Genomic DNA, 26,070 nt, shown 5'->3' on the forward strand with positions numbered 1-26,070 from the left:
CTTTTGATGGCAAGTTGCTCTGACTCTTAGATGAGGACAAAGATGCTAATGCACAGGGTAAGGTTTAATGCTGTGGCTGTTTTGTACCACACCAGTGCCACAAACCCATCACAGCTTGAGTTTAAGTGGTCCGTTGGTGCATGTTGTTGGCATCAGGAGTCAGACCTTGGTCACAGATCTGGTTCTACAAGTAGTATTTCTGTTGCAGAGATTTTATAGCATGGTTAATTGTTACTTTGAGAATTTTCTGGAGTTCTCAAGTCCATGAGTTGTTGAGAGCTTTTAGAAGGGCTATGTCCATATTCACATTAAAAAATTGTGCCATTTGGGTATCAGGTGTTTTTATCACTAAATTCTTGTTCATCAAGATATACTGAGAAAGGGGGAACAGTTAGTCCAATTGTCCAAAAGCTCTACATAAGGATTGCAATTAATAAGTCTAATTTCCTCCCCCACTTTTTGAAGAACAAACCAAACTTGCAGTGTGCAAATAAGTTCAATTGGAAAGGGAGAAGGCAGGAAGAAGAAGGGAAATAAAGAAAATAGGAGGAGATCCAGGGGAAGAGTGAAACTATATAGTGCAAGAAATTGTAAGAGCACCAGGAAAGAGTTTCTCCCTTGTGCTCTGCTGAGCCCCTGGGGTGCAGAGTGATGTTTTACAACTCTCTCTGAATGCCATCACTGCTGGGGAGACACAGCACTACAGCCCAGAGAGACGTGGGCCTCTTGAAGGCAATTGTCACCCCACATCTTTTCCAAGAGGTGTAGCAAAGAGCTCTCTATCTTCAGTTAAAATCCCACTACTTATGAAAGGCTTCATGGGAGATTTTTGAGTATTGCAAACTGGTAAGGCGTTGCTTTGACTTCTGCTAATACAATATCTTTTAAGTGTCATGCTTAGGTGTTAATTCTCGTCTCTCTAGAAATGTCTCCCAAATAAACACCTAAGATGAAAAAGCCTTCTTTTTAGTCCTTGCCCTGATGATCCTCAAGAAATAATAGAATTAATTTAAAAAGTCCTTTACTTTAAACTTTCAGGTTTTTAATGAGATTTAATACAATGCATATTTTTGGGATTAAAAGCAGACAACACTCAAGCATACCACTTCCTGTTAGAGATTTCCTATATGAAAGAAAATTGCTGTCTTGCTTCCCCCTGCCACATACACAAGTCCAGTGTGGCCTGAACACAGTTCTGCAGCGATAGTGCTGTTACATGGCTTGGTCACTAGATGATACCCTTATGCTGTATTTAATATTTCTCTGATTTCATATTGGTAACATTTAGACAACATTCTGCAGTAGTAGGTTGTAAATCTCATGAGTTAAGTCCAACAGAGTGAACATATGGTGCCATATGTGATCCTTGTTTGCAGCTGCTAAATATAGCTAAAATGAAACAAAACCCAAGATTTATTTTCTCTGCTGCAGCTACAATAATAAAGTGACAATAGGCACTGGCAGCAAGAGGAAAGTGGCTGGCAGGATTGAGTCTTTGAAATTTATTTTCCTTGACAAATTATAGCTTATAGTAGGAAGTGGTTTCTTCCTTTTGAGGTTTTCTTTTAAGGTTATTGTTATTGTAGGATAGTTGAGAGGAGTGAGCAAAATCCAGTATGTTAGTGCAAGTGAAGGAATATTGTCAACTCAAAGCTTTCTTTATTCAAATGTTGTTACTGCAGTGTCTGTGTTGGGAGATAATATATATTAAGAGGGGCAAGAACAGCTTTTACCATCTCTTGTTTTTTAAAACTCTAAAATAATTGCCTTAATCTCATCTCTTCCTCAGCAATGCCCTCCATTGCATCTTGCTCCCCTTATAAACAGCAGCTTCAAATTTTTATACCCAGTCCAAGAACTAGCTCGAGAAAGTGGTGTGGTTTTGTTTAGATTTTGTTCCTCCTGTCTGTTCACAGCTGAGTTTAGATTAATTTTAGCATTAGAGTAAAATGCTTTAGAATTGCTGTGGCAATTTTTGGATTTTGTTTCTTTTCTGGGATGAAGCACTGTTACTTGAAGTTGGTAAATGGATGTTTGCAATCTAATTAATGCAGCTTGAAACTAGTGGCATTCTGCAGCTGTCATGGCCATGGTGGTATTCCTCTATTTGGAGCTACTAGAAACCTTAAATGGGATTTATTTGACAAAATATAAACATTTACATCTAAGTTAGTAGCCTAAGGCTCTTTTTACAGTCAGAGGAAGTCTAGACAATATGGCCAGTGTAGTCTGTGGTGCAGTTCTTCCCATCTCAAATATGAAAATAGGTCAGATGAATTATGACCCAGAAATACTTCTTCCATTCCAGGCACCAAATCGTGACCTCAAGTCAAGTAAGTGCTACCACTGCCATCCCGTCAAGAGAAATTACTTTTGGTCCTTTGGTTTAACTTTTTTTCAGTTAGTTTTTACACTAATCACATGTCTTTGCAGTCACTTAGTGGGAGGGTGATAAGGTATTTCTTTAAGAGGGCAGTCTGTATTCATGCTTTCTCTGCAAAACTTTGCAGTTCCAAAACTCCAAAGGCTTCTGGGAGAAACTCAACGCAAACTTGGAGAGTGTGAAGTATGCAGAGCCACACTTGCACTACCACAGCAACGTGCTCAGGAGGGAATGGCGTAGCCTTTCAGAAGAGGTGAGTGGGAGGCACTGGAGCTGAGACACTGGAGCTCTCCAGAGCTGCCTCTGAAATGGGTGTTTTAAAGTCAAGCATGGATGAGTCGGCTTTTTTATTTTGAAGATAAATGAATGGGAATCTGATTATCCGAAGTGCAAAGACTTGCAGTCGTTTCACCTAAGGTGATTGCCTGTAAGTTTTGTTCTCGTAAAACAATTCAAAAAATTAAAGAAAAGCAGAGCTTGCTCTGTACTGTCACAAGGTTTACATGTGTGAAAGTGTGTGAGAGCATGGGCACTTGGAAGAAGCTGTGAGGCCCCACTGTGTTTTATTTCTATTCAAAGAGAAAATCAACTTAATTTCTTATCTTCATTCTGTCAGGGAGTATTTTATTTGATCTTCTGTTTTGTTCATTTTGGGATTTTTCTTTGTTTACAAACCAGAGGGAGGAGAGAAGAACCACAGCATATTTGAGGAATATTTTTGAAAATGCCAAGAAGTACGTACTGGTTTGTATTATATTTACCCATTCATATTTTGCACAAGTATGTTGGAGGAATTAATGTGCCATTGAATTAGTTGATTAGGTATCTGATTAGATATCTTTAAAGAAGATTATCCTGATGAAAATCCGTTATTGGAATCCTTGTAATCACTACAGCATGATCTGAAATACAGGCCTCTAGAGCTAGGGAATTTATGGTAGATGTGAAGTTATTCTCATGCAGCCTAGACAGGTAGAATTTTTAAAATGCCATCTAGTATTTTTACTACATTTTTTCTCATATACTGTTCTTAGATGCCTTTAGCCATCTTTGAAAGATCAAAGGCTCATCTAAGTTTTTAGTTATGTTATGAAAGCCTTTAGAGTATTGCATATGGAACACACTGATTTTGGTTTCAAACCCTAGGGTGCTTTCTCATCTGGACACTTGGGACTCTGGTAAGTGAAACCTTTCTTGATATAGGCCTTAGCTGTAAGACTTAGGTTTATTAGAATATTTCCATCCAGCTGTTGTTTGCTAAAAATCAATTGCAATGTGTGTTTTCAGCACAGAAGAGTTTGAGAATTTAAGATGAGAAGAAAATTTTCATTTACTGACTGTGAAACATTTGAAAATAAAGTCCCTAACAACTTATGTTGTTATTGGATCTAACAACATAAGCAGCAAAATTTGGTCTGCTAAAGGACATCTTCTTCAGGATTTTTCTTGTGGAGCAGAGTATCAATGACACCATGTTAATGTTGAGTCTTGTTCACTTGTAGCTGCCTTTGCAATATCAGAACTTGTGCAAGAGATTAGGGCTGGTGAAAAAACATGTTGTAGAGAGAGCAGGTGTAATGAATTTCCTTAGGCCAGAAACACTTGAGATTTTCTGGTGCTCAGTTCCTGTTACAAATAAGCTGAATTTAGTGGTGTATTATATTCCTGCTGTTCACACATCAGTGCCTTCCATGTGCCCTGCCAGTGTGTGCTGTGACATGATGCTCATGTAAGTGCTGCTCGGTCCTTTTATTACCAAGAATTTTCAGTGTACTCATTTCCAGCCCCTAACAGCAGTCATCTGTGTCACTGCTAGCTATTGCAATGGGCTCTGACTTTGAGAGACTTTGTATCAACTCTGTGAACCTCAGCTTCGTGTTTTCAAAGGTGCTTATTGATAAAGAAGTCAGATGTTTAACTGTGATTAGATAATTTCTAAATAGCTGCCATCCAATAACAAGCATCTATGTAGTGTTTCCCTGTAGATTTGTCCTTGAGTCCTTTAAAATCAAGCAGCAGTGGTCTTTGTGCTGCTAAGTGGTGATGTAAATATATTTGAAGGTGAGCAAAAATAGGTGAAAATTTTGAAAGAGTTCAGCACTTGGTTCCATAAAATCTTGAGTTGGTTTAATCTCTATCATGAAATAGAAGATTGGTTTTCCTCCTTCGTTTTAGTAGACTGGAAGCACTGATTAGAAAATACAGGTTATTAATTTCAGTAGACAGTGTAATCTCCTTCCATTTAGTTAGAGAAGTTGTGTTCTTTTTGTAGTGGTCTGCAAATCTGAGTAACAGAAGCAGCCAGACCATGGGAGAGAATCGGTGGGAGGTGATTCCCTGAACTGTTTACTTTCTGTTTAGCCATTTTCTTGGAAAACCCATGTGGCTGCTAGAGTTTGTTTGTAAATGACAGGCTCTAAGTAACACATTGGCACTGGTGTTACCAGAAGGCTCTTTCTGCTCTTTGCTCTCTTGAGTCACCACACTGTGGTAACTCTTACTTAAATATCAAAGAGAAGAAGAAGTGGATGGCAGACAAAGGGTTATTTTCCATTTTTCAGTTCTCTTATTCAGTCCATGGTTATTCAGTGTCTTAGTTCTGTAGCTGAGTAGGTCAAACCACTGTTTGCTTGTCTGCTCCTAAGTACTTTTGAAGCTGGTTGAATTCTTGTGATATTTCTGTAGTGCCATGTCCTTGAATGATTGTTGCTCTGCTTGTTTCAGAGACGAGGCTGGTCCCTCTCTTTGAAGAGGAGGATTATCAGCAGCAGTTGCTCATGGGACTGGTATGTGCTTTTGTCAGTGTGCACTAGAGGACGCACAGGCTGCACAGATGTGTAAAGAGTGACCTTCCAAGTTCCAGTGCTGAGTGGAAGATCACTCAGGGTAGCTATGGGGCAAAGATGGCATTTCCTAAGATTTGATTTCATCGTCATGATATTATCTTAGCAGGTAATTGTAAGGCATAGGGGGAAAACAGCAATAGAAAGCTGATTTGTCAAAATTCTTTTTCCCAATATAACTGGCTGGAAACCAGGAGGTCATCTTAATCTGTCAGTAACTTTTGGACTATATGTAAGTGAATTCCTCCCCCTCCATTCTCTCAATTTGATGAATAGAGATCTTCTTGCTCCTCAATTTGACAACTTTTTTACTGTTTCTTTTTCCTTCTACCTCACTTCTGAGACTTCTATGGCCGTTCTGAGGTCCCTTCTTCCTTTCCACTGTTTTTGCCAGTGATCTCCCTAAAGGATCTATCATCTATATGCTTCTGGGCAACAAATTCCTGCCTCCCTCCCTCCCTCCCTCTGTTTTAATACATACCTTGTCTTATCTCTTATTCTCTTACTTTTAAAATAAGCTAACTCTTCAGCATGCACTAGGTCTCAGCAGTGAAGAGCAGATCAACACTGTCCTGTCCACATCTGAGGCAAATCTTCCTTCTTTGCAAAGTCTCCCTTTTCCAAGTTTTGCCTCATTCTCTGAAGCTTCTCTAGATTCCTTCCTCTCTATTTACTCAGACAGATCCAAAAAGTAGGTCACTTTGTCTGTGCCTTCCTCATAGCTGTATTACTTTCTTGACACACTGAGATTAGTCTACATATAAGTTCCTTGAGACAGAGATTTTTATTTGCTCCAGCTTCACTCTGAGCTTCTTAGTAATTCTCAGAAAAGAGCCAGCTTTTCTGGATTGAATACAATCTGAAGCTACATGAGGTCAGCAAATATTTCAGAAAGGAGAGAATAGGGAGTGGCATGGACTGTATGTTAACAAACACCCAACTTTAATGACTTCACAATTAATGTTTAACCTGAAATTGCTATTAATCACTCTGGTTCTCAGGTTCTTGGCAACTACCAGAAATTATACTTGTGCTAGTTTTCTCTATCATAAAATCTGTCAGGTTTATTTGATGTTATATTTAAATACTTCTTTCACCCAGTTCCCTTGGCTTTGCACAGAGAGGTGTGAGAACTGTAAGCTTTTTCTTTTCAGTATCATGGAAAGTTCAACTTAGTATTAATTTTTCTGAATTTGCACCAAGTAACTATTTTGAATATTCACCTATTGATCAGGCCCTGCACCTGCTGCAGCTTTTGTGTTTCTTTGAAGATGCCCAACAACAACAAATTGTTGGCTTTTCTTCTAGATGGTTGCACAGCTGAAGGATCACCTTATGAGACATCTGCAATATGTTGGAAAAAAGAAGATTGACCAAATAGTTTTGGATTACGTTGCAAACCTGGTTAGTTTGATTTCATAGTCATTATTGTGAGCAAGTGTGTATTTGTAGGATTGTAGGTCCTTGGGTGTGTACTAGTTGTATATAGCATATATTTGGTGGGAAGAAATTGTTTTTAAGATATTTAAACATATTTTCAGCCTAATATTGTATAAATTGATAAAGAAAACTAATATAAACTAATACTTAAATATAATTTTAAAAGTTCTACCAGTTACTCAGAATACGGAAGAAATGGTTCCATTTACAACTTGTGCAAATATATTCTACTCCCAGAAATAAAATGACAACTCATCCTGAAAGTTTAAAGCAGTTAGGTCCATTTGGTTTCTTGTAGAACACGTTGCTGCAGGTCTTGAATAATGAAATTGCCACCTTTAATTATAAATATGAACAGAGAAAGATGTCAGTACAATCTGACATGTGGGTAATCACCACCAGTCCTACATAGTGCCTTCAGCGGGCTATGTGTGTGACAGAAGACAGTTTTGCATGAAGAAATCTATGTAAACTACTGTGAAAATTTTCTTTCCAAATTCTTATTTTTCTGTCTTTCATCCTCTTAAGAGACCGTAAAAAAAAAAAAGCTACAAAAACCATAACTGTTGTGCACAGAAGTTATGTACTTGGTTTTGTCTGTCTCAAAATCAAGTCCTTTAAGTGCAGAACGCAGAGTCCTCAAAAGCTTGCATGGCAACTGTAAATCCTGTTCTTGGTGCCAGTGTTCAGTAGAAGCTCCCCACAGTGCTGTTTTCTAGGGATGAAAACCTTGGGAAACTTCCTTGAGGTCAGTGATGCCTGCACCTCCTCCAAAGTCCTGTATGAGTCAGTTGCTCTGTCAATGTCACAGCTTTCTCTGAACCCCTGCAGCCCCACTGCCGTTCCTGACGTTTCAGGCCTCACTTTGACAACTTCACAAGTTGTTTCACTGGTATATTGGCAGACTTCTATATATATGTGTAGGAAAGAAACTGAAACTAGTAGTTGATTAAAATAGAAACAGTACAACATGAACCAAAGCTTTGTACCTGAAAATGGTGCTGAAAAAAGCCCAAGTGGAACATTTCTTCTCCGTTTATTCAATTTCTAATAACATTTTGTTCACTTTCAGTAAAAACTAAGATAAAAATGTGTAAACATCTATTTAACCTTAATGCGCAAGGCTAAATTATTGTAGACTAAATCTTGCAAAACAAATCTCAGCCCTTCGCGCAAGCAAACTCTCAGGATTAATTCTCTAAACTCAATTGACAGGCTTATTCTTAGAACAGCTATTATACATGAAGATAACACTTATAATCTAAAAATTGATTCTGCTTTCTGCTGGTGCATCTTAGGCACTGTTTGGAAATCTTTAGAAATTATTTCATTCTTAAACTTGTGTTTCCCCTCATCCTAATTAAAACTTCTTATGTCTCAAACCTTTCCATGTCCTAAATGTTTCAGAGTTCTTCAGGGGAATGAACTGATTAGAGTCTTCCCACATTTCTCTGTAGCATCAGAGAGAGTAGCAGAGCTATTGAAACTAATGAAACAGGAAGAGACTTGAAGTTTGTCTGTTTGCTTTCATAAAATATTTTGCATTATATTCAGGAGCCCAGGAGTGGCTGAGATTAGACTCTGGTGTTTAGCCACTGTGTAAATCAATTGCAGAAGAAGTCAGAGGAGCCAAAACTTGGGAGCACTGAGAGTTTTTTATAAAACAACAGGCAAAGGCTGGTTGCTGTCAGAGAGCTGTGTGTTCTTGTATACAGAGAAGTAATGTGGGGAAGTGTGAATGACACACCTCAGTGGGAATTCCTTGTTTGCTGAAGAGCTCTGCAGAGTGTGCCTGGTTCACAGTCCATGTGCCACCTTCATACACAACAGTGGTTGTTGTATGTCCACAGGCTCTCTCTCCTCTGCAATCACTGTACCCTAGCTTTGGTCCATATCTGTTTCACTCACTCCTTTTCATTTCAGTGAGGCAGGAAAGGGGAGAAATAACTTACAGAAGCAGTGTGACATTTGCTGCCCTGACAGCAAGTGGAAGGGGAGGCAGGGTGAGCAGGCAGCCTGTGGCACAGGAAACAGGCAGACCTGAATAAACTGCTGAAATTTCTCTGCAAGTCGCTGCAGTAGCTGCACATTTTCTCCTGATGTCTGTGGCCAGCTGTCATCTGTTGTAGGCTCAGCTGCAGAGGAGCAGAAGACAGACACCATTTGGATTTGAGTTTCCTCAGGAGGAGGAGGACTGTGTCATACTACTGCACAGGAGGGGATCTGAAAGACAGCAAGATCAAGTCTCACTTCCTTTTCTCCTTTGCTCCTGGTTCTTTTCTTTGACTTTCTTTGGCTTTGAAGTCTTTCCTGTAGAAATAGCCAAGGGAGCTGAGCACTTGTGGTTCCAAATTACTTTAGGGGAACTTCAGTTTCCTTGGCATCATTGCCTGGAACTGTAGATGTTTCAAGACAAGGTGACAGCACTGTCACCCAAGGTCCTTCTGCATGTGCTGTTCTTGCTGATGGTCATGTGTTTTCTTGTTAGTTTAGAGGACTTCAAGGGAAATGGCTTCATGCATGTGCCCCAAAAACTTGTTACTGTGTGTTTGTTATTCAGGGAAAAATGGCCTCCCCTGCTATGTGTGTAGCTCTTAACTTGGCTGCCCCAGACACCCACTACTAACTTCAGACAGGAAGCTGCCTGTGCTCCTTCCATCAGACAGATAATGCTGCCTTTCTCTCATGCACATTATCTCATGTGTTACATTCTGAAAAAAAAGATGGAGACGTGGGTTATCTTTCTGTATGTATTTTCTACAATGCCAAGGATAGATGTTGATCTCCAAAGCAAGTTGTACTGTTAGTGAGGGTGTCACATCACAAACATTCATGTATTCAAGATGCAAGTATGTAGGGATAGCTTGGATGATTATGACTTAAGAAGTTACTAAGCTTTCTGTGCCCTGTGAAAGCTGTACAGTTTGCTGTAATGTTAAGCAAAAAAATACTTATTATGGAGTAGCTACTCCTGAAAACCATTTGTTTTGCACAAATAGTAATTGGTGATTTTGGAGCTTGTAAGAACCTTCACTTCAACACTGTTTCTTCAGATCCAGCTGCAGCTCCTAATGCAGAGGCCTTAGCTGCACCCTCTGTGCTGGCCAGAGGTGAAATTCATTCCAGCAGCAGGTGTGGTTCTTGTGACCCTTTTGTGGAAACTGGAAATCACTCATTTCCTAGAAAACTTGCTATAATTATATAGAAAGATTAAATTTCATCTTTCCATTGCATCTAGAAAGTGTGGAGATAGCAAGTATTAGGTAGTTATTTTGCATCAGGTAGCTGTGCAAGCCTGGCTCAACTTGTGGATGGGAAATGTGCTACCATGTAGAGCTTTCTGGGCAAGGTACAGAGGAACACTCAGAACATTACTGAAGATGAATATTCCAGATTAATATTACTGAAGATTAAAATTCCTTTGCATGCAGATCTCTCCCGTGTGTCCTGTTTCTCTCTTTCTCAGAGCCTGTGATGAGTCAGACAATGGAGAGGGTAAAGCCTATGAGGGGAAGAGAGTGGGAAAAAAGCATTCCTGGATTCTGACCCTCTGGAGGGAGCAAAAGGGTTCCTAACTTCTTGTGACACCTCTTTGCAGGGGTCAGACTATTTTCCTGAGTTTCCTGGGATTGATTGATTGCTGTGCTTTGAGGGCCAGAGATAAAAGGCGCAGAGGAAGTGTCTCAGTTGTGTTACTGAGATGTGGAACTGGTTACACGTGACAACCATGAGGAAGTTATTTCAGCTCTTCCTTGTGTGGTTTCTCTTTCAGCTGCAGAAGCTGAGAAGGCCCAAGTGAGAGCAGGGTTTGTGGCTTTGGTATATGCTGACTGTGTGTGGTGGACGTCAGTTTGGGAGCACGAAGAACAACATGGGCCAAGGGATTGTTTCACTTCACTGGGGACAATAGATGAGGAGAGGCATTTCTTTGTCTCATTTTTCCTCCTTACCAGGACTAGATCTGTGATTCCTCCTGCATACTCTTCTTGGCAAACCGAACATTCTACTGTCTTCAATGTTATCCGCTTTTGCTGAGCCCTTGGGACTGTTCCTTGCCAAATGCTCAGGCACTTGGACATGCTGATTTTGCTTTCATGGCAAACAGATCTTTGAGAATTTGCTGCAAGAGCTTGAGATCAGTTGTCTCCAAGAAGCACGATGTGTTATGTTGATGTATGTCTTGCATGATGCTTTGAAGTGCTGGAAGCACTTTGAAGTGCTGGAATAGAGCAATTCTGTTACAATTCAAATTTTAATTTTACATTTTAAGGCCCTAGAGAAAAAAATGAAGACTTAGTAGGAGTCCCATGAGAAGTTTTTAACAAATACTGGTGTGTGGAATGAGTGAAGGCCAAGGGCCTGCTGTACACAGGCTCCTGGAAACATCCAGTCTTCTCTTTTTTGTTTTAGCTGAATCTGGTGCATCGAATAATGAAAGAAGTTTGGAGGAGATACCAGCTTCATTCCTGTATCTTCTGCTTGTGAGCAAGTGATTTGTTAAAAGTTTTTAGCCTGCCTTTTAAATATGGGCATAATGATTTTGGTCTTCTTTGGTAGTACTCCTCGGAACAGTCAGTGCTTAATGCTGCTGTCAGTGTCAATGTTACTGTCACTTACTCTTCCTAAGGATCCTGCTGGCCCTCTCTAGGCCAGTGTGAATATTAACCACACAGGCAGTGTTATGGCTGGAGTTCAAACTTGCTGAGTTTGGAGTGGTCCTAAGTTAGGTGGTAGGTGTTAAACACCTGTAAAAGCCAGGTCACTCACACCAGCACTGTTTTACCTGTTGCTGCTGATTCCAGGTACTGCTGAGAGCCTTGTAAATGTGCATCAGTCGGGGGAGGAGATGGGGCACCATAGAGTGTGTGTCTGCAGCACTGGGCAGCTGATGCTGGCTGAGACACCTCAGTAATCAGGGCAGCATCCCATGGCCCTGCATCCCAAAGGCAGGCATTCAGTGCATTCCCAGTATGGCAAATTGACCCTTTCTTAGGAGAGAGTGGGTGCCTCGGGTTCTTAATGTGTTGCTACTTTGTTAACTCAGTGATGAGAGAGGAAGTGCAGGAGAGTTTGCGGTGTTCCACATCATGAGTCGGATTCTGGAAGCAGCAAATGGCATGTGCATGCCTTTACCTCCTGGTAAGTTCTGTGTTCTGCTGTTGTAATCTTGAGTGAGGAGAGCAGAGCTGTAAATTCCTCCCAGCACAGCAATGGTTGCAGCACATGTGTCAAGTTAGCTTTGGCAGTATTGACAGCTATTGATAAACCTGTACAAGTGAAATGAAGCAAAACGAAATAGTTACTAGAAACAGAGAAAACTAAACAGAGGTTTCCAGTGGAATGTGTGGGTGCAATCTTATTAAAACTAAGATTTAGACAACTGGACTTCAGTGTCAAGATGTACAAGGGAAAATCCTATCCTGTAGCAGATAGAGTGTTTTTTCTCATGCTCTTGCCCTGCTAATATTTTTCATTTTTTTTTCCTGAAGAGATTACTTCCAGCCTTGATGGAAAAGCTGGTCTTGATAGAAGACTTTCACTTCCTAGAGCTCCTCATAATTCTTTACAGCATTTTCAAAGCATTTGCTTATTTTCATTAGGGAAAGACATCTTGACATCTTAATATCTTAATGCTTTCCAATTCTGTTTGAATCTTTCTGGGTTTTATTTCCTGATCTGTCTACAGTTGTTTAAACTGCTTTTGGTATGAGTTTGTCCCTCAGTCTGTGTGGGCACAAATGCTGCTGCACAGTAGTGTTACATGATAACAAGACCATCATCAGGCTGTTAAAGGACAACTGAAGTGTTAACGCTGCCCGTGGGAGTGTCTGCATGGCAAGGACATCCCGAGGGTGGTGAGGTCTCAGATTTTGATTAATTAGGAGGAGAAAGGGAGATAAAAGACAAATTAATAGAACAATTCAGATATAAGGCAACAGCTTGGAGACGTTTGGTGGCAGTGTATGAGTTTAATGACTGTTTTCAATCCCCTTAGCTTTCTTCTTTCTGACAAGATTGTACTTGAGAGGACTTAAAGGATGTCTAAATAAGAGCGCCTGACTTGACAAATTGATTTCCTCACCAACTATAAAGAATCAGAAGTCAAGGGAAGTGATGGGTTTAGCTAGAGTAACTCCAGTCTCAAATAGAGAATTAGAAAAAACTACATATTGTACCAAACAAATTTGTCTCTTTCATAGGTTTTCACACTCTGCACCTGGGTCTTGGTGTCCGATGTCTCCCTCTGCACACCCTCCTGCACTATATTGACAATGGCATCTTGCAATTGACAGAAACCTGTGTCAGGAAATTGCTGAAAGGTACAGAGAACATGGTGTTTCATTTGTTACCAGCCAGCTAAGTGGGACTGTTGTCCTTTGAGCCATTCCCCTTGGACACGGATTTTATTGCCCAGGACACTCAACTCTCGTTAAAGTGAGGTCTGTAGCTGATGGTGTTGCCTACCTGAAAGGAGAAAGTTAGGACTCAGGCTATGTGATTGGCCTTACCACAGCACACAGAGAAATGTCTGTGTGGAGAGAATCTGAGTTTGTAGTTTTTCCACTCAAGACTTCCTAGAAAAGCAAATACTAAAGATCATTGTGGGATTTGTTGGGGAATTTCTGTCACTCTGTGAAAGTGCACACCTGTTTGTGAGGAAGTTGGTCTGCTATCCAGCCCTCAGCTTTTGCTTTATGTTTGGAAAGAGAAGAACAGGCCTGTCAAGCTGACCTCATGGCTGGGGAAGCTTATGGAGCAGATCATCTTGAGTGCCATCGCATGGCGTGTGCAGGATAACCAGGGGATCAGACCCAGCCAACGTGAGTTTATGAAAGGCAGGTCCTGCTTGACCAGCCTGAGCTCCCTCTGTGACCAGGTGATCCACAGAGTGGGTGAGGGAAAGGCTCTGGCTGTTGTCTGCCTGGACTTTAGTAAAGCCTTTGACACCATTTCCCACAGCAGTCTCCTGGAGAAACCGGCTGATCATGGCCTGGATGGGAGCACTGCTCACTGGGGATAAAACTGGCTGGACAGCTGGGCCCAGGGAGTGGAGGGGAATGGAGCTACATCCAGCTGGTGGCTGGTCCCCAGTGGGGCTCCAGAACTCAGTATTGGGGCCAGTCCTGTTTAATATCTTTATCGATGATCTGGACAAGGGGATCAAGCACTTCCTCAGCCATTTTGCAGATGACACTAAGTTGGGTGGGAGAGATCTGCAGACAGATAGAAAGAGGCTGGATTGATGGGCTGAGGTCATTTGTGTGAGGTTCAACAAGGCCAAGTGCCTGGGTCCTGCCCTTGGGTCACAACAACCCCAGACAGCATCACAGGCTGTGGCAGAGTGGCTGCAAAGCTGCCCAGTGGTGGCTGAATATTAGCCAGCTGTGCCCAGTGATGTGCTATTTCTCCAGTGTCCAAGAAAGTGACAAAAAAATATGCTGTATCAATCTGTGCCTGATCTTGATAAATTATATATTATAAACTTGAAGAGTTGCACTTAGTCAAAGTGCCTTTGAATTACAGTATAAATTGTAACATAAAATGGTGAAGTTATGGACAAATATACAGAAATATATTTGTACACATGATAAACATGGAAATAACAGTCTTTAAACTGAAATTTTCATTTCACTAAGGAGGTGATGTTTATTAAAAATGTCTTCACTCTATTGAGGGTGAAAGTTGAAAATTTGTTATGTGATTAACTGTTTGATTTGCTTTTTTCCCTGTTGCTTATAGATCTTGATGACACTGAACAGAATGAAAAGCTGAAGTTTAGTATTTTGATGAGGCTTCCAGAGGTAACTAATGGCTTTAGATGTAATTTCTTGGATTTTGGAACTGATAGGAAATTTCTTCTTGTGCATAGGGTCAAACCAATGGAAGACTTGGCTGTGATTCAAATAGAGCATGATTCAAATGTAACCACAACTTCCACAGTTTCTCCATCTGCTGCTCCTGGACTGTAATTACCCTGATAACTTAAATTACAGATTTGTCCACAGTGTTTTGCAGAGTCTTCAGTATCCTACAGAAGTTTACAAGACTGACACTGTTGAGTACTCATTTGCATAAGGCAATGAGGGTTATTTAAAAGGGGTTTATTGGGGTTTTATGTGTGCTTTTTATCATCCATGGAGTCTTTCTCACTTGTGACCTCTGAGTGGTTCTGTACACTTCAAAAAATATATTCAAAAGCTGGTAGAGTAAAAGCTATAAAGTTGTATTGTACCACAGCTTTGTGGCAGGGATGAATTGCAAAATCTCCTCTCAGTTAAACCTCTCAGTCTTACCCACTTACTACACAAGGTGACTTGTGTAGCCACAAGAGGTGGTTACTGGCCCTCCATAAATTGTTCCAGTAGAATGGGAGATGCATTTCTCTTTCTCCCCTTTTGCTCTTATTGCACATCACAGGACTGCAGGGGAAGCACAAGATGTCAGGAAGCAGAGGAACACCAGGGATCCCCCTCAGGGAATGCCTCGCTGCAGAACAGGCTTTTTTCCACATGAGTTGCCCATTGTTTGCTCATTCTGTGCTGTCACTTATAGTTCAAATGGCCAGAAGTGCTGCTTGGGTTTTCCTCCAACAAAGGCTTCTTTATTTGGCAGCAGTTTTGAGAAGGGGTAGAGGAGGAGAACTCCACAGGATGTTCTTTGTCCTCTGTTTTGGACCAGGGCTGGTGAGCTGGGGTCAGCATGGGGCCCGTGAGTTGCCAGCCCTGGGCCTGGTGCGTGGGGAACTCCATTCCAACCACGCTCTGACGTGAAGGGCTGAGCTGGGAGAGATTTAGGGAACTGCTAGCTCTAATGCACAGTAGACTCAGTGCTTTATTGTATCTATTTACGGCTTTGGGAAAAAATGCTGGGAATAGTCTGTTTGCCAGAAAGGTCACTTTGGGGTGACTTGGACTATTTTGAGCAGGTTACATGCAGTGGATGACTTCAGTTTAATCAGAGGCAAGGATTTAAGCACCATAAAACTGTACAGCATTTACTAAAAGGAACAGCTGTCTGCATTGCAGTACAGCTGAAGGGGTGGGGCAAGGGAAGATCTGCACAGGGAAAATAGCTGAAGGTGGAGCTAATTTCTCAGTGTGTTCCTATTCTTTTGCTTATTGGTTGGGATTGGAAGCTCTGGAAAACCTGGTTTTGAATCTCTTTTGGCTCTGGGAATGTGAGTCAATGTTGTCAGTTTCCAGGATGATTACCTGAATAATGGGATCCAAACTTACGTTCCCAGTATCTTTCCTTCCCAGTATTCTGCTTGTCTAAGTTTCCTTAAGATAAGCCTGAGAAGCCCTGTCCTGAAGGAGGTTTGAGGAATGGGGCATCTGCTTTACTCTTTGGGGGAAGAATAGATTCAAATCAGTCACAGTAAAGGATAAAGGTTCAATTAGTACTTAGGTACACATGTGAAGTGGGACAGTGGCACTGGGACAGATTGAGGTGAGGACTGAGTGACGAGGTTTTGATTTCCCGCATTTTGAGAGCACATTGTGATCTCTTAGTTACGGGCTACGAAAAGAAGGCTCCATGGCTAAACATGATGACCCCTTAGCCTCTGTCATCGGGGTCTGAAAGCAAAGCACATCTGCATTACCCCCTGGGTTTTGTGTCAGCTTTTCTTCTCTTTTCCTCTTTCTAAGTTTCCACTGTTCCATGTCTATGTTCTCAGGTTTTGGGGTTTGTTTTTTGCTTACTAGGCTCTTGGTCAAAAGGTTCGCCAGTACTGGAATCACCCAATAAATGCAAATTTAATAGCACGAAAATATGTGAAACTTTTGCTCGAGAAGCTGGGAAACAGGCAGGTAAGAGCACAGAGGCTATGTTTTAAAATCTTATGCTTTGACAGTGTTGAGATTCCTGAGCTTTCTCTGGACTATAACACACTAAAGAAACATTGAAACCTTAGTGCAACTGTGCAACTTTGTGAAATAACACAGAATGTTCTCCCTCACAGTGCAGCAGACCTATCCCTGAAAGACTCTCCATCCCTGTGGAGTTCTTGCCACTGAACTACCTGACTAATATGCTGGCAGAGATAGAGAATCAAGGTAGTGTAATTCTGTGCTTTGGAAGACCAGTGATTGTTACCCTTTGATGCTCACTCAGATATATCCTGCCTATACTGACATACTGAGTTATTAAAACTCCAGTGTTGTTGAACACAAAGGTTTGGTTGTCTTTCTGCTGATGGAAAGTGTCACGGGCCAAGAGTCTCCATGTATGGGTATCATCCTATTTGGGGAGGAAAAAGAGCTAAATCATGTAGTAGTATGTGAGCATGTGCCCTGGGCCAGTTCATGGACTAGCACTAACACAGCCACTCTGCTTCAAGCTGGGTTTGGATCTCCAGTTTGGAAGTCCAGCCTCCACAGAGGCTTCTCTCTGTGTGGGTTATAATTTACTTACATCCCACTAATAGGATAGTTTTTGCCACAGATGAGCATCCAAAGGGCATTGCTGAAAACTGTTGGTATTTTTGGGTGCATGAAAACACATTTCTATTACCCTTATCTTTTGGTATTGTAGAGGAAGGTGTTTAATAGACAGCAGGACTATAAGTGTACAGGAACATGTCCAATTTTGTAAATACTTCCTCACCATGTTTTTCTAGGTGTGCATCCATATGAAAAACAAGACCATGTAAATGCAAGATTTGTAGAGGAAACAGCACTCAAGCACACTATGACACTTCTGGGTCTCAAATACTCCTGAAATACCATACTGTTGAAGAAGGCTGTCAAACTGTGGTGCCTCTGTAAAAGTATTTATTTAAATGCAATGTTGTTTCCCAAATAACTGGAGTTTTGGGTAGTCACCAGTACTGACATGAGCTCCTAAAACAGTATTTGATCTAACAAACTGAGGTTGAAATTACTGACTTCTAGATAAATCTTAGAGAAATGCATTTGACATAACCCGAGGTTTGAAATATATCTGTGGGTTCATTTTGAAGTGGTCAAGGAAGTGGAACAACAGTGTCAAAACATGCTGTGAAAATTGGTATAAATGTCACTTCTTTTAACAAGACAATGCTGGAAAAGGCAGTCCAATTGCAGGGTTACAAGACCTATTAACTGTTTACTTGGATTAATAAAAGGAGTTCTTGGTGTGATTGTGTAAAGCACGTAAGAACAACAGATGACTTTTTATGTCAGGCACGAGTAAAGACATAGTCATTCCTTGTGGTGGTATCAGTTATCTTATGGTACTTCTGCTTCTACAGCTGCATTCCAGTATTTTCAGTTTTGTAATTAGCACAAAATATAATCTCCTTAAAGTGCATGTGACAGATTTTGTTGAAGGTTTGTTTGTTTGTTTGATGGGTTTTTTTGTTGTTTTTTGAAGATATGTATACTATATTGTAAGTAATGTAGGATAAGAAAAGAGCTTTAGAAATTGATCTTAACAGTGGCTTGGACAGAGTTTTACATAATCCTTTCTTACAACTTCAACTGTTGCAGTTCAAATTTCAGCTTTAGAATTTTTCCTTGTTTTCAACTTCTGTTTGTATGTAACTGAGCCAATATTGTTTGCTCTTTGTTTTAAGTTCTGAACTGTGACATTAATTTCAAATGGTAATAGCAATTTGCTACACAGAGAAAATTGCCAAGTTGTGCCATGCAGGAATTCTGCAACCTTTATTGGATTTTAAAAACTCTACAAAATTCCAGACTATTAAACTAGAGAAACTCATTAATATTTTATATATCTGGGAGGTTTTCAAAATAACCTCTGATGTTCCCTCTGAGTGTTTTCCATTGATGCTCCCTGTTCCTTACTAGTGAAATAAAAAGATCCAGTTCCTGGGAGTGACTTGGCAAGTTTATGGTCACTCCCTTGTCATTGCCATCAGTGAAGCTTTAGCTTTTTTAGTGACTGCATAGTGAGAAGGAGTATTTTTCTTAATATAATCAGAATTTCTCTGGCAAGTGTAAACTTCAGTCCCAGACTGCAGAAAGCCATGTTGGTGTATGGCTATAAGTGATGGCCACTTTGTATTATATGAATAATGGAAGATTTTCTAGCCTTTTCTTTTTAATGAATGTATTTTAACATACCTTCAGATGCAATAAAACTTCACCTGGAAAAATAAGTATAGCATGAGGATCACTCACTTTTCTTGACACTTGGAAATACTGCACTGCATTTGGAATAAAAGGAGAAAGGATTCTGGATCACTGACCAGTTTGCTGTGCTTTTGGCATGAACAAATACTTCATTTTCAGCATGGAATTTGGCTGAACACCAACAGATCTTCCTTCAGTGCAATGTAAATGCTGCTGACTTCTGTGATCCAGCAGCTGGTAATGGTCTCTCCTGTTTTGAGTGCTGTCTGTTCACATTTCAGATGGCTTTGCAGGAGGCTTTTTGAAATGTCTCGGACTCGGGCAGGGCTCACTCGGTCTGAGGGGAGCCACGTGGGCCGGCACCAGCGGGAGCCCCTCCTCCTCATCCTCATCCTCCTCCTCGGGGATAGTGGGGACCTGGCTGGGCACTGCACCTTGTTTCTCCTCTGCAGGCTGCTGTCAGAGAAACACAACTTGGTTACACAGGGTCTGTGTGCTTTAAAACTCCAGTGCTTCCCCGAGCCCGTGTACAGAATCCATGACAAAGGAAACACCCTTAGTCTCATCCCTGGCAAGCCAGAAAGCTGAAGGGGTATTAAAAGTAAAGCATGAGGTTTGACCATGTAGATATGAGTTTGTCCATTTAAACAGTAGACAGTTTGAGCCTGTCATGGTTTTTTATTTGTCAAGAAAGCAGATTAGATGAACTTTTAAAAGATCTTGTAATTATGCACCGAACATCTGTGGAGTAATTCTGTTCCTGAATACAGTTACTAGAGAGGGCCTTTATCCACAGCACTGGAAGGAAACCTGAGTCACAGCATGAGGAGAATTTTCATGACAGAAGTTTCCTATTCTAAACTATTACTAGGACCTTTCTGCTCTGGGATCACTGACCATCTCAAGGACAGAGGCAGTGTCCGTCAGGGTAAGGTTTCAAGTGCTGTCTGCCATGCTGTCCTGCCTACCCTCAGTGTCTTGCTCAGCAGTCTGATTTCTTGCTGCTTCTGATCCGATGCTCATTGTGGGAGACATTAAACCTACTTCTCCTGTGCCCCACACTCCACCTTTTGCAGCTTTACCTTGAAATCCAGTGAAAAGCAGTATTCCGCTGATGGCTGCCCTGCCCTTCAGCCACAACATGGTCACACAAACTACTTTAATAACCAAAGATGAGGTTTTTAGTATATGCCCTCCTTAAGATTCAATTACTAGCTCCAAGTGGTGTTGCCAGACTAGAGTTGAAAGTCCACAAACCCACTGTAGTGGGTTGTCGGTTGTCTCTGTACCATCATATGCACTGGGCTCCTAGAGCTCTTGCAATGTATGACAAAAACTTACTTTAGCTCTGGCTTCAGCTGCTGCTTTTTGTATCTTCTCATTGTGTAGGGTCTTCCACTGTTCCTTTTCTGCTTTAGGAGGGGGAAGGCCTTGACTTATCATCATTGAAGAAGTCATCAGAAATTGTTCTTTGTCTCTGATTTCCTGATGGAGTTTAATGGCAAGTGCTTGCTTCATGGATAACTCTGCAAAAAGAGCCTTTATCTCCTGGGTTTTGTGATTTATCTTTCTCTGCAGTTCGTTGGTCTGGAATACAAAACAGCTGCATTGTAGTTAGGGCTTCCCTACTGTAGTTAAGGCTTCCCTTTAGGCTCTCACTAGACATGACACTTGGGTCAGCATTAGGCACATGAAAGTAAATCCAACTTGACAAGGTTTTAAATAGTAGTTCGATTCTTGAAAATTACTAAATTTTTGTGAAAAAAAAAAAAAAAAAAAAAAAAAAAAAAAAAAAAAAAAAGACTGCTCAAGGAGTCACATTTACTCCAGTATAAGAAAAGAAAAGCACATTTGTCTTTGATTCTTGACCTTTTCAGCTGGACAGCAAAACTCCACCAGCCTGGGATCCCAATTCTTTTTGAGTTTATACACAATTAGCTTCATAATAAAGCTGGAATAAGCTAAATTCCTATGAGATAACTGAGTGATAATGCTGATGCAGGGGCCATGGGTTGTGACATTATCCTTGGAAGGGGGACGAACAGAAAAGGAATGTGACAGAAATCCTTGAGTCTCAGTGCTGATGATTTGAAAAAACCAAAAAACTCTAAGTGACTCATTGGAACTGGGACAGCCAGAGCACTTGCGAATGCAACTTTTGGCACACTGCCATTCCTACAGTAGTTTATTAGCCCATGGCTATAATTTCACAAACAGTTAACAACCATGATATTTCTCTGTGTGTTCAAAACAAATTATAAGAAACTGTTTTAAGCTTTCATGTGTGCCAAACCTAACATCTAAGAAAAATTTTTACCCTGGCCTTGTTTTACATTAATTATTTAGCAATATTTTTTTTTTCTGTCGTTCACTCAGCCCTGCTCAGTTTGCAGCTTTTTCATTAGGAATACGGAGGCTAGGAGCATTTTTGGTCTTTCCCAAACAATATTACTTGCAGTTAAAAGCAAATTGCTATAATTATATTTTATAAACTGTATTGGAAATGACGTTTCCTGTGTGATTCTCCCTACCTAAACAACAAAAGAACTTTGAGCTGGATACCAAGTTCATCTTTTTGTATGTTGGAGTAGAATTTATCTGGACTTCCTTTATTTCTTTTTTCCCCTTATTTCTTTTTAGCCTGTTTGTTGTGGGAAGGCTGTTAAGTACATTTGTGAAAGGAGGATCCTACAAAGTTTCTAAGCATCTACTTCAGAAAGAACTAATTCTATGTTTTAGTGAAAGGTACCATTTATGGTGCAACTTTGTTTTTAAAAGAGAGGACATTCACCTAATAGTTTCGGTTTATCTGTGTTACTGTTGCTATTCCTGTCTGTAATTTCTAAAGACTAACTTATGATTTGCCTCTTAACAATTCCAGCCACTTTTGTAATTTGCAAGTGAATCACCTCTTGCCCAGATATGTTTCATTTTGTACAGCCTGGCAAGCAGAGTGTGCAGTGCCCTTCTTACCCTCCTAGCGAGCAGCAGCATGTCCTGCTTGCTGTTCTCCACCACAGCACGGATTCTGTCTGTCAGATCAGAAATGTTCTCACAGAGAAAATCTATCTTCAGCAGTCTCTGCTCCTTCTGCACCAGCTCTGCCTCTATCTGCAGCAAGAAGGAGGACATAGTATAAGGAAAGGACAGGGGAAGGTGCAGCACAAAGCATTCTGTGATTGCCTTCAGCTGCTGAAATAACACTGGTGAACAGTCATAAACAAACACCTTCACTATCAGATTTCTCAAAATGTACACCCTCTCTGCCAAGGATCAGGCAAAAATTGGTTCAGTTGGTTGCTGTCAGTCATACAATTCTTCCATATCTGGCCAGGCCCTCTTGGTGGCAGGGGTTACACCATTGTTACTGCCTTGCTGTGCTTCTCTTGAAAGCAATGGGGCTTTTTTCTAGTCATATTTTTTTTAATCTTCTGGTTCCTTGAGTCTCACCATAATGGAAGGTTTCAGCTCTTGCTTTAAACACTATCCCTCTTCTCATGCTAAAAAAAGTATGGGCTCCATTAACAAATTATAACTACAATGACTTTAAATCCCATGGAGATTGAAATAGACATTTAACTTATCACAACTCCAAGAAAACCTTCTTAATGTGTAGGCTGGTGGTAGCAGGCTCTGTTGTGGCCTGCTCGGCTATGCAGAGCTCCCTCCTGTCAAGGAATATGGGATAGTGAAAAAAAAAGCTCAGATAATTCAAGCTTTGTCTTCACAAACTGGATTTCAAAAGAAGGACTCTGGGGTGTGCTCAGAGCTTGTTGCTACTGCCCTCACACCTTCAGTGCCCTTTGTGAATCCCCTCCCAACACTGAACACAGTGGGAAGAGTTTTGTGCTTCTATAACTGGAACAGACAAAACTATATAAGGAAAAACTGTTCCTTTACCTTCCTCCTCTCCACACACAGAGCTCTGAAACTGGCTTTCCATTGGCCCTAATACTTCCCTCTGAAGTCTCTCGGGGCAGTCACCAGCAGTGCTGCAGTCAGGTGTCAGCTGCTGGGCTGGCCTGGCTGCTGCTTCCACCAAGCTCTCTTTGGTGGCTCCTTTTCATCAGGGAAGCAAAGCAGTAGAGCCCAGCCCTAACAAGGGGCAGTGTTTGCTTCTGTGTCACACATGCAGACTTTGTGAAGAGGCTGGCAGGTCTGCCTCCTGCTCACAGCCTATGGATAGTGGTGAAACAGCTCATGGCTAGTTAGCAAAGACTGACAACCCTGTTTGTTAGCAATTTATTATTCTGCATTTATCTCCCTCTGCTGCCTTTTCTGTGCCTTCCCCTAGTGAGGTGGGTCTGCACTGAAGTGCCAGCAATGTGAATGGAGTCAGCAGAGGATGCTGCAGAGCCAGGGGTACCTCACAGAGCTCCCCCTCCTCAGCCTGTCCTGGAAGAAGTCAAAATGTCCCATGTCCAGTTGACCAGGAAAGCAGATGCTAGGCTGGAGTTCACAATGGCCAATAATAATTATTTTGATTCTTCTTACAGATATTTTAAAAATAAAAGACACTAATTGCATTTTCTCAGAGGTCAAGCACAGCAGGATAGCTTGTGATATGAGAAGTGACATTACCTTTTCAATCCTTTTTAGCAGCTCAGGTGGAGATGGGTCCTTCCCTCCCATTTCTTGCTTTCTGCTCTCATTTGTGGCATCACCATAGTTTTCCTCCAGCTTTTTAATCTTGTCCCTGCACTGGGAATACTAGCAAACAAAGAGATTCAATAGTTATTTATTCCCACCAAACTCATCCCCAGACCTTGGTCTGGAGACTTCAACAGACAAGGATTCCTTTTACTGGGAAGGAGGGTGGGTAACACAAAATTATGAGCCATATAAAAATTTTCTTTTAAAAGAGAACTAGAGTGTGACTACAGTCTATTTTAAAGAGAACTACAGTTGCAGGACAGAGCTGTTTGACCGAAATTGAGTTCTACCTGTTTCTTGGCTACTTTTTGTTTTTTATCCTCAGGAATACTATAGAAAGCCCTGCTTCCCTGCTGGTCAGTACTGAGGTTCTCATCTCTATAAACATCCAAGTTTTCTACACTAACATTCCCAGGCATGTGTCCTGAAGTGACTCAATGGTGACACTGAGCATTGAGGTACCCTCGGGACTCACAGAGACAGGTGTTCCCTGACCTTTCCCACGTGAGACCTCCCCATGGAATAATGCTTCCCACGATATGCGACAGGGACATCCAGGCTCAGCGTAAATACTCGCTGAAGGAGTGACTGGGGCTGTTTTTTCATGTTTCATGTTGCAAGACTGACAGTGGTGGGGCTGTGTGCTCTGATGTGCATCTGGCTGTCTGTCAGTGAGCTGTTGGCATTGACATAACTGCCCAAGTGTAAATGTTAACCATCCACTGCAGGTGATGACTGATTAAGGAAATAAGTGGTCCCAGGCTCTCAAAGTTATGGACAGTCACCAAAAAAATAAAGTAAATGTTTAGATGTTGCCAGGATGAGGTTTGTCACTGGAAGTTAACAAGTCATATTTAACTAGAAAAGAGAAAACTGACAAATATTCTCCGGTGGCCGTGGAACATTACCAGAACACTCAAATACTTATTTTCCTAGTAAAAAAAGAACCACACAACTCACTTCTGTACACTTTGTCTAAAAGCAGCTAAAGTAAAAACCTTAGACGAGTGTAATGAACAATTTCCTCAGCAAACCATGATTCTGAACATAGCTAGGTACTGAAAGTTACATTTTGCTGACAAATAGCTAAAACTCAAGCCCAAAAATACACAGAATGGAAGAATGTAAAAGCAGGGCCAGCACAAACAGCAGGATGCAGCTATGCTTCCAGTGATCTTTTCTATCTGGAGCCAAATTTCTCAACCACTAACTCAGGGGAAAATGCCTGGTTGGAGGCTGTGGCATCTTAATAAGATTAGGAGCAGCTCACCAAAGAAAATTTTGCAGGACTGAGTACTTAATTTAGAGAAAGACTATTGCAGAAAAAACACTGTCCAAAAGCCATTAAAAAGTTTCATGTTAAATGTAAATACTAGCCTTATTTTAAAATGCAATATGAATTGGAAGTTATCAGATGCAAGCCAATCCAAAAGTATAAAAGTGCATTTAGAAATAACCATGCTATTCTGTGTCTGCTTAAGTAATGCGGCTACAGGCATCTTTCTTTATTGTTTTACTAATTTGTAGTGTTTTCCTTGGAAAAGACTATCTGAGTCATAAGAGATTCTAAGTCTTAAACTTTAAAAAAATCCTTTCTGTCTTTCTTAGATTGGGTTTGATACAGGGGATAGGAAAAGACTGTAGAAGAGAGGCTTTTCTGTATTGGACTGTAATCAAGAGGAATTGTTGAAGGAGGGAACACATGTCTAGATAAAGCTACTGGTCTGAAAAAGTGGACATTGGGTTCTTTTTTTGAAATCTGAGAAGGTAGGTGAGGTATGTACAGCACTAAAAAAGGGCAAATACAAGATCTATTTTTAAAAATGGGGAGGAGGGTGCAGATGGAGCTTTGGAACCATGATAACTTCTCTTTCTAAAGAATAAATCTGGAACACATAATTAATTTTGCTTTGTAGGCATCAAGAAGATAAAAAGGACAGGGATAACAGCCACCATAGGTGTGTTGAGTCATACCAAACCAGATCAATGTCTACTATGATAATTTCACTGGTGTATGGATGACAAATAGTAGGTATCATACATTTTGATCTTTATATAGCTTCAATATTTCATATGATATTCTCATAAACAAGCAACATAAATGGGTTCTTGATTAAAATATACAGTAATTACTCATCAGTATAATGAGGTTAAGCTCAGAGAGACTGCAAGAATTTTTTTGAAAATATTCAAATGCAAAATTACCTTTCTCTGAACCAAAAAGATAATAGTAAATAAAAAAATGTAAGTAGTTACATGTAGGCAGGAAAAATTGCCTGTACAAACAAAGAATCAAATCAACTGGTTGGATGCCCTTTCTTTAAAAAAGGGTCTAGTTGTTACATACATTAACATGAAGATGAATCACTGTGTCACATGTCAAGAAAGGTGCCAACATACCTGGATGCATAGGCAGGAAGGTAACCTGCAAGATGCCTGAATGGATCCTTTCACTGTCAGCCACAGGTACCAGGCACTGCCCCTCAAGACAAATAAAGACTATATTGCCAAAAATAAAAGAAATGCAGAAAAAGAATGATCTAAGAAAAATCTCTAAGAGCTGATCGAAAGAAACAAAGTTGTGTAGCCTATCAAACGGATGGGAGAGGAGCATGATTAACATCTTTCCAGTAGCAAGAAATGTTGCAGAAAGGAAAAGAATGGTCCATTTGTC

General features: G+C 40.8%; 2 protein-coding genes across 7 annotated transcripts in view; one reads left to right on the plus strand and one right to left on the minus strand.

Annotated features, from left to right (window-relative positions):
* GSAP (gamma-secretase activating protein) overlaps positions 1–18,769 on the plus strand; it is a 44,828-nt gene extending 26,059 nt beyond the window's left edge. The window contains exons 20-31 of one of the 3 annotated variants that reach the window (XM_030263746.4): positions 2,511–2,636; positions 3,062–3,117; positions 3,530–3,561; positions 5,108–5,169; positions 6,535–6,630; positions 11,077–11,147; positions 11,711–11,805; positions 12,867–12,986; positions 14,407–14,468; positions 16,374–16,478; positions 16,631–16,724; positions 17,288–18,769. In XM_030263746.4, the coding sequence (XP_030119606.4) occupies positions 2,511–2,636; positions 3,062–3,117; positions 3,530–3,561; positions 5,108–5,169; positions 6,535–6,630; positions 11,077–11,147; positions 11,711–11,805; positions 12,867–12,986; positions 14,407–14,468; positions 16,374–16,478; positions 16,631–16,724; positions 17,288–17,388 (1,020 nt within the window). In that variant the 3' untranslated portion in view covers positions 17,389–18,769. The other 2 variants (XM_072919384.1, XM_072919387.1) reach the window with 2 other exon arrangements.
* The window catches only part of CCDC146 (coiled-coil domain containing 146), a 67,803-nt gene continuing 60,020 nt past the window's right edge, over positions 18,288–26,070 (minus strand). For 2 of the 4 annotated variants that reach the window (XM_030263745.4, XM_072919374.1), the window contains 4 exons: positions 23,325–23,453; positions 21,717–21,854; positions 20,085–20,330; positions 18,288–19,199 (listed from right to left, as the gene is read on the minus strand). In XM_030263745.4, the coding sequence (XP_030119605.4) occupies positions 19,014–19,199; positions 20,085–20,330; positions 21,717–21,854; positions 23,325–23,453 (699 nt within the window). In that variant the 3' untranslated portion in view covers positions 18,288–19,013. Of the gene's footprint in view, positions 19,200–19,271; positions 20,331–21,716; positions 21,855–23,324; positions 23,454–26,070 lie in introns of those variants that run through there. The other 2 variants (XM_041713757.2, XM_072919369.1) reach the window with 2 other exon arrangements.

Source organism: Taeniopygia guttata, chromosome 1A (genome assembly GCF_048771995.1).
Source record: "Taeniopygia guttata chromosome 1A, bTaeGut7.mat, whole genome shotgun sequence".
Lineage (NCBI taxonomy): Eukaryota > Metazoa > Chordata > Aves > Passeriformes > Estrildidae > Taeniopygia > Taeniopygia guttata.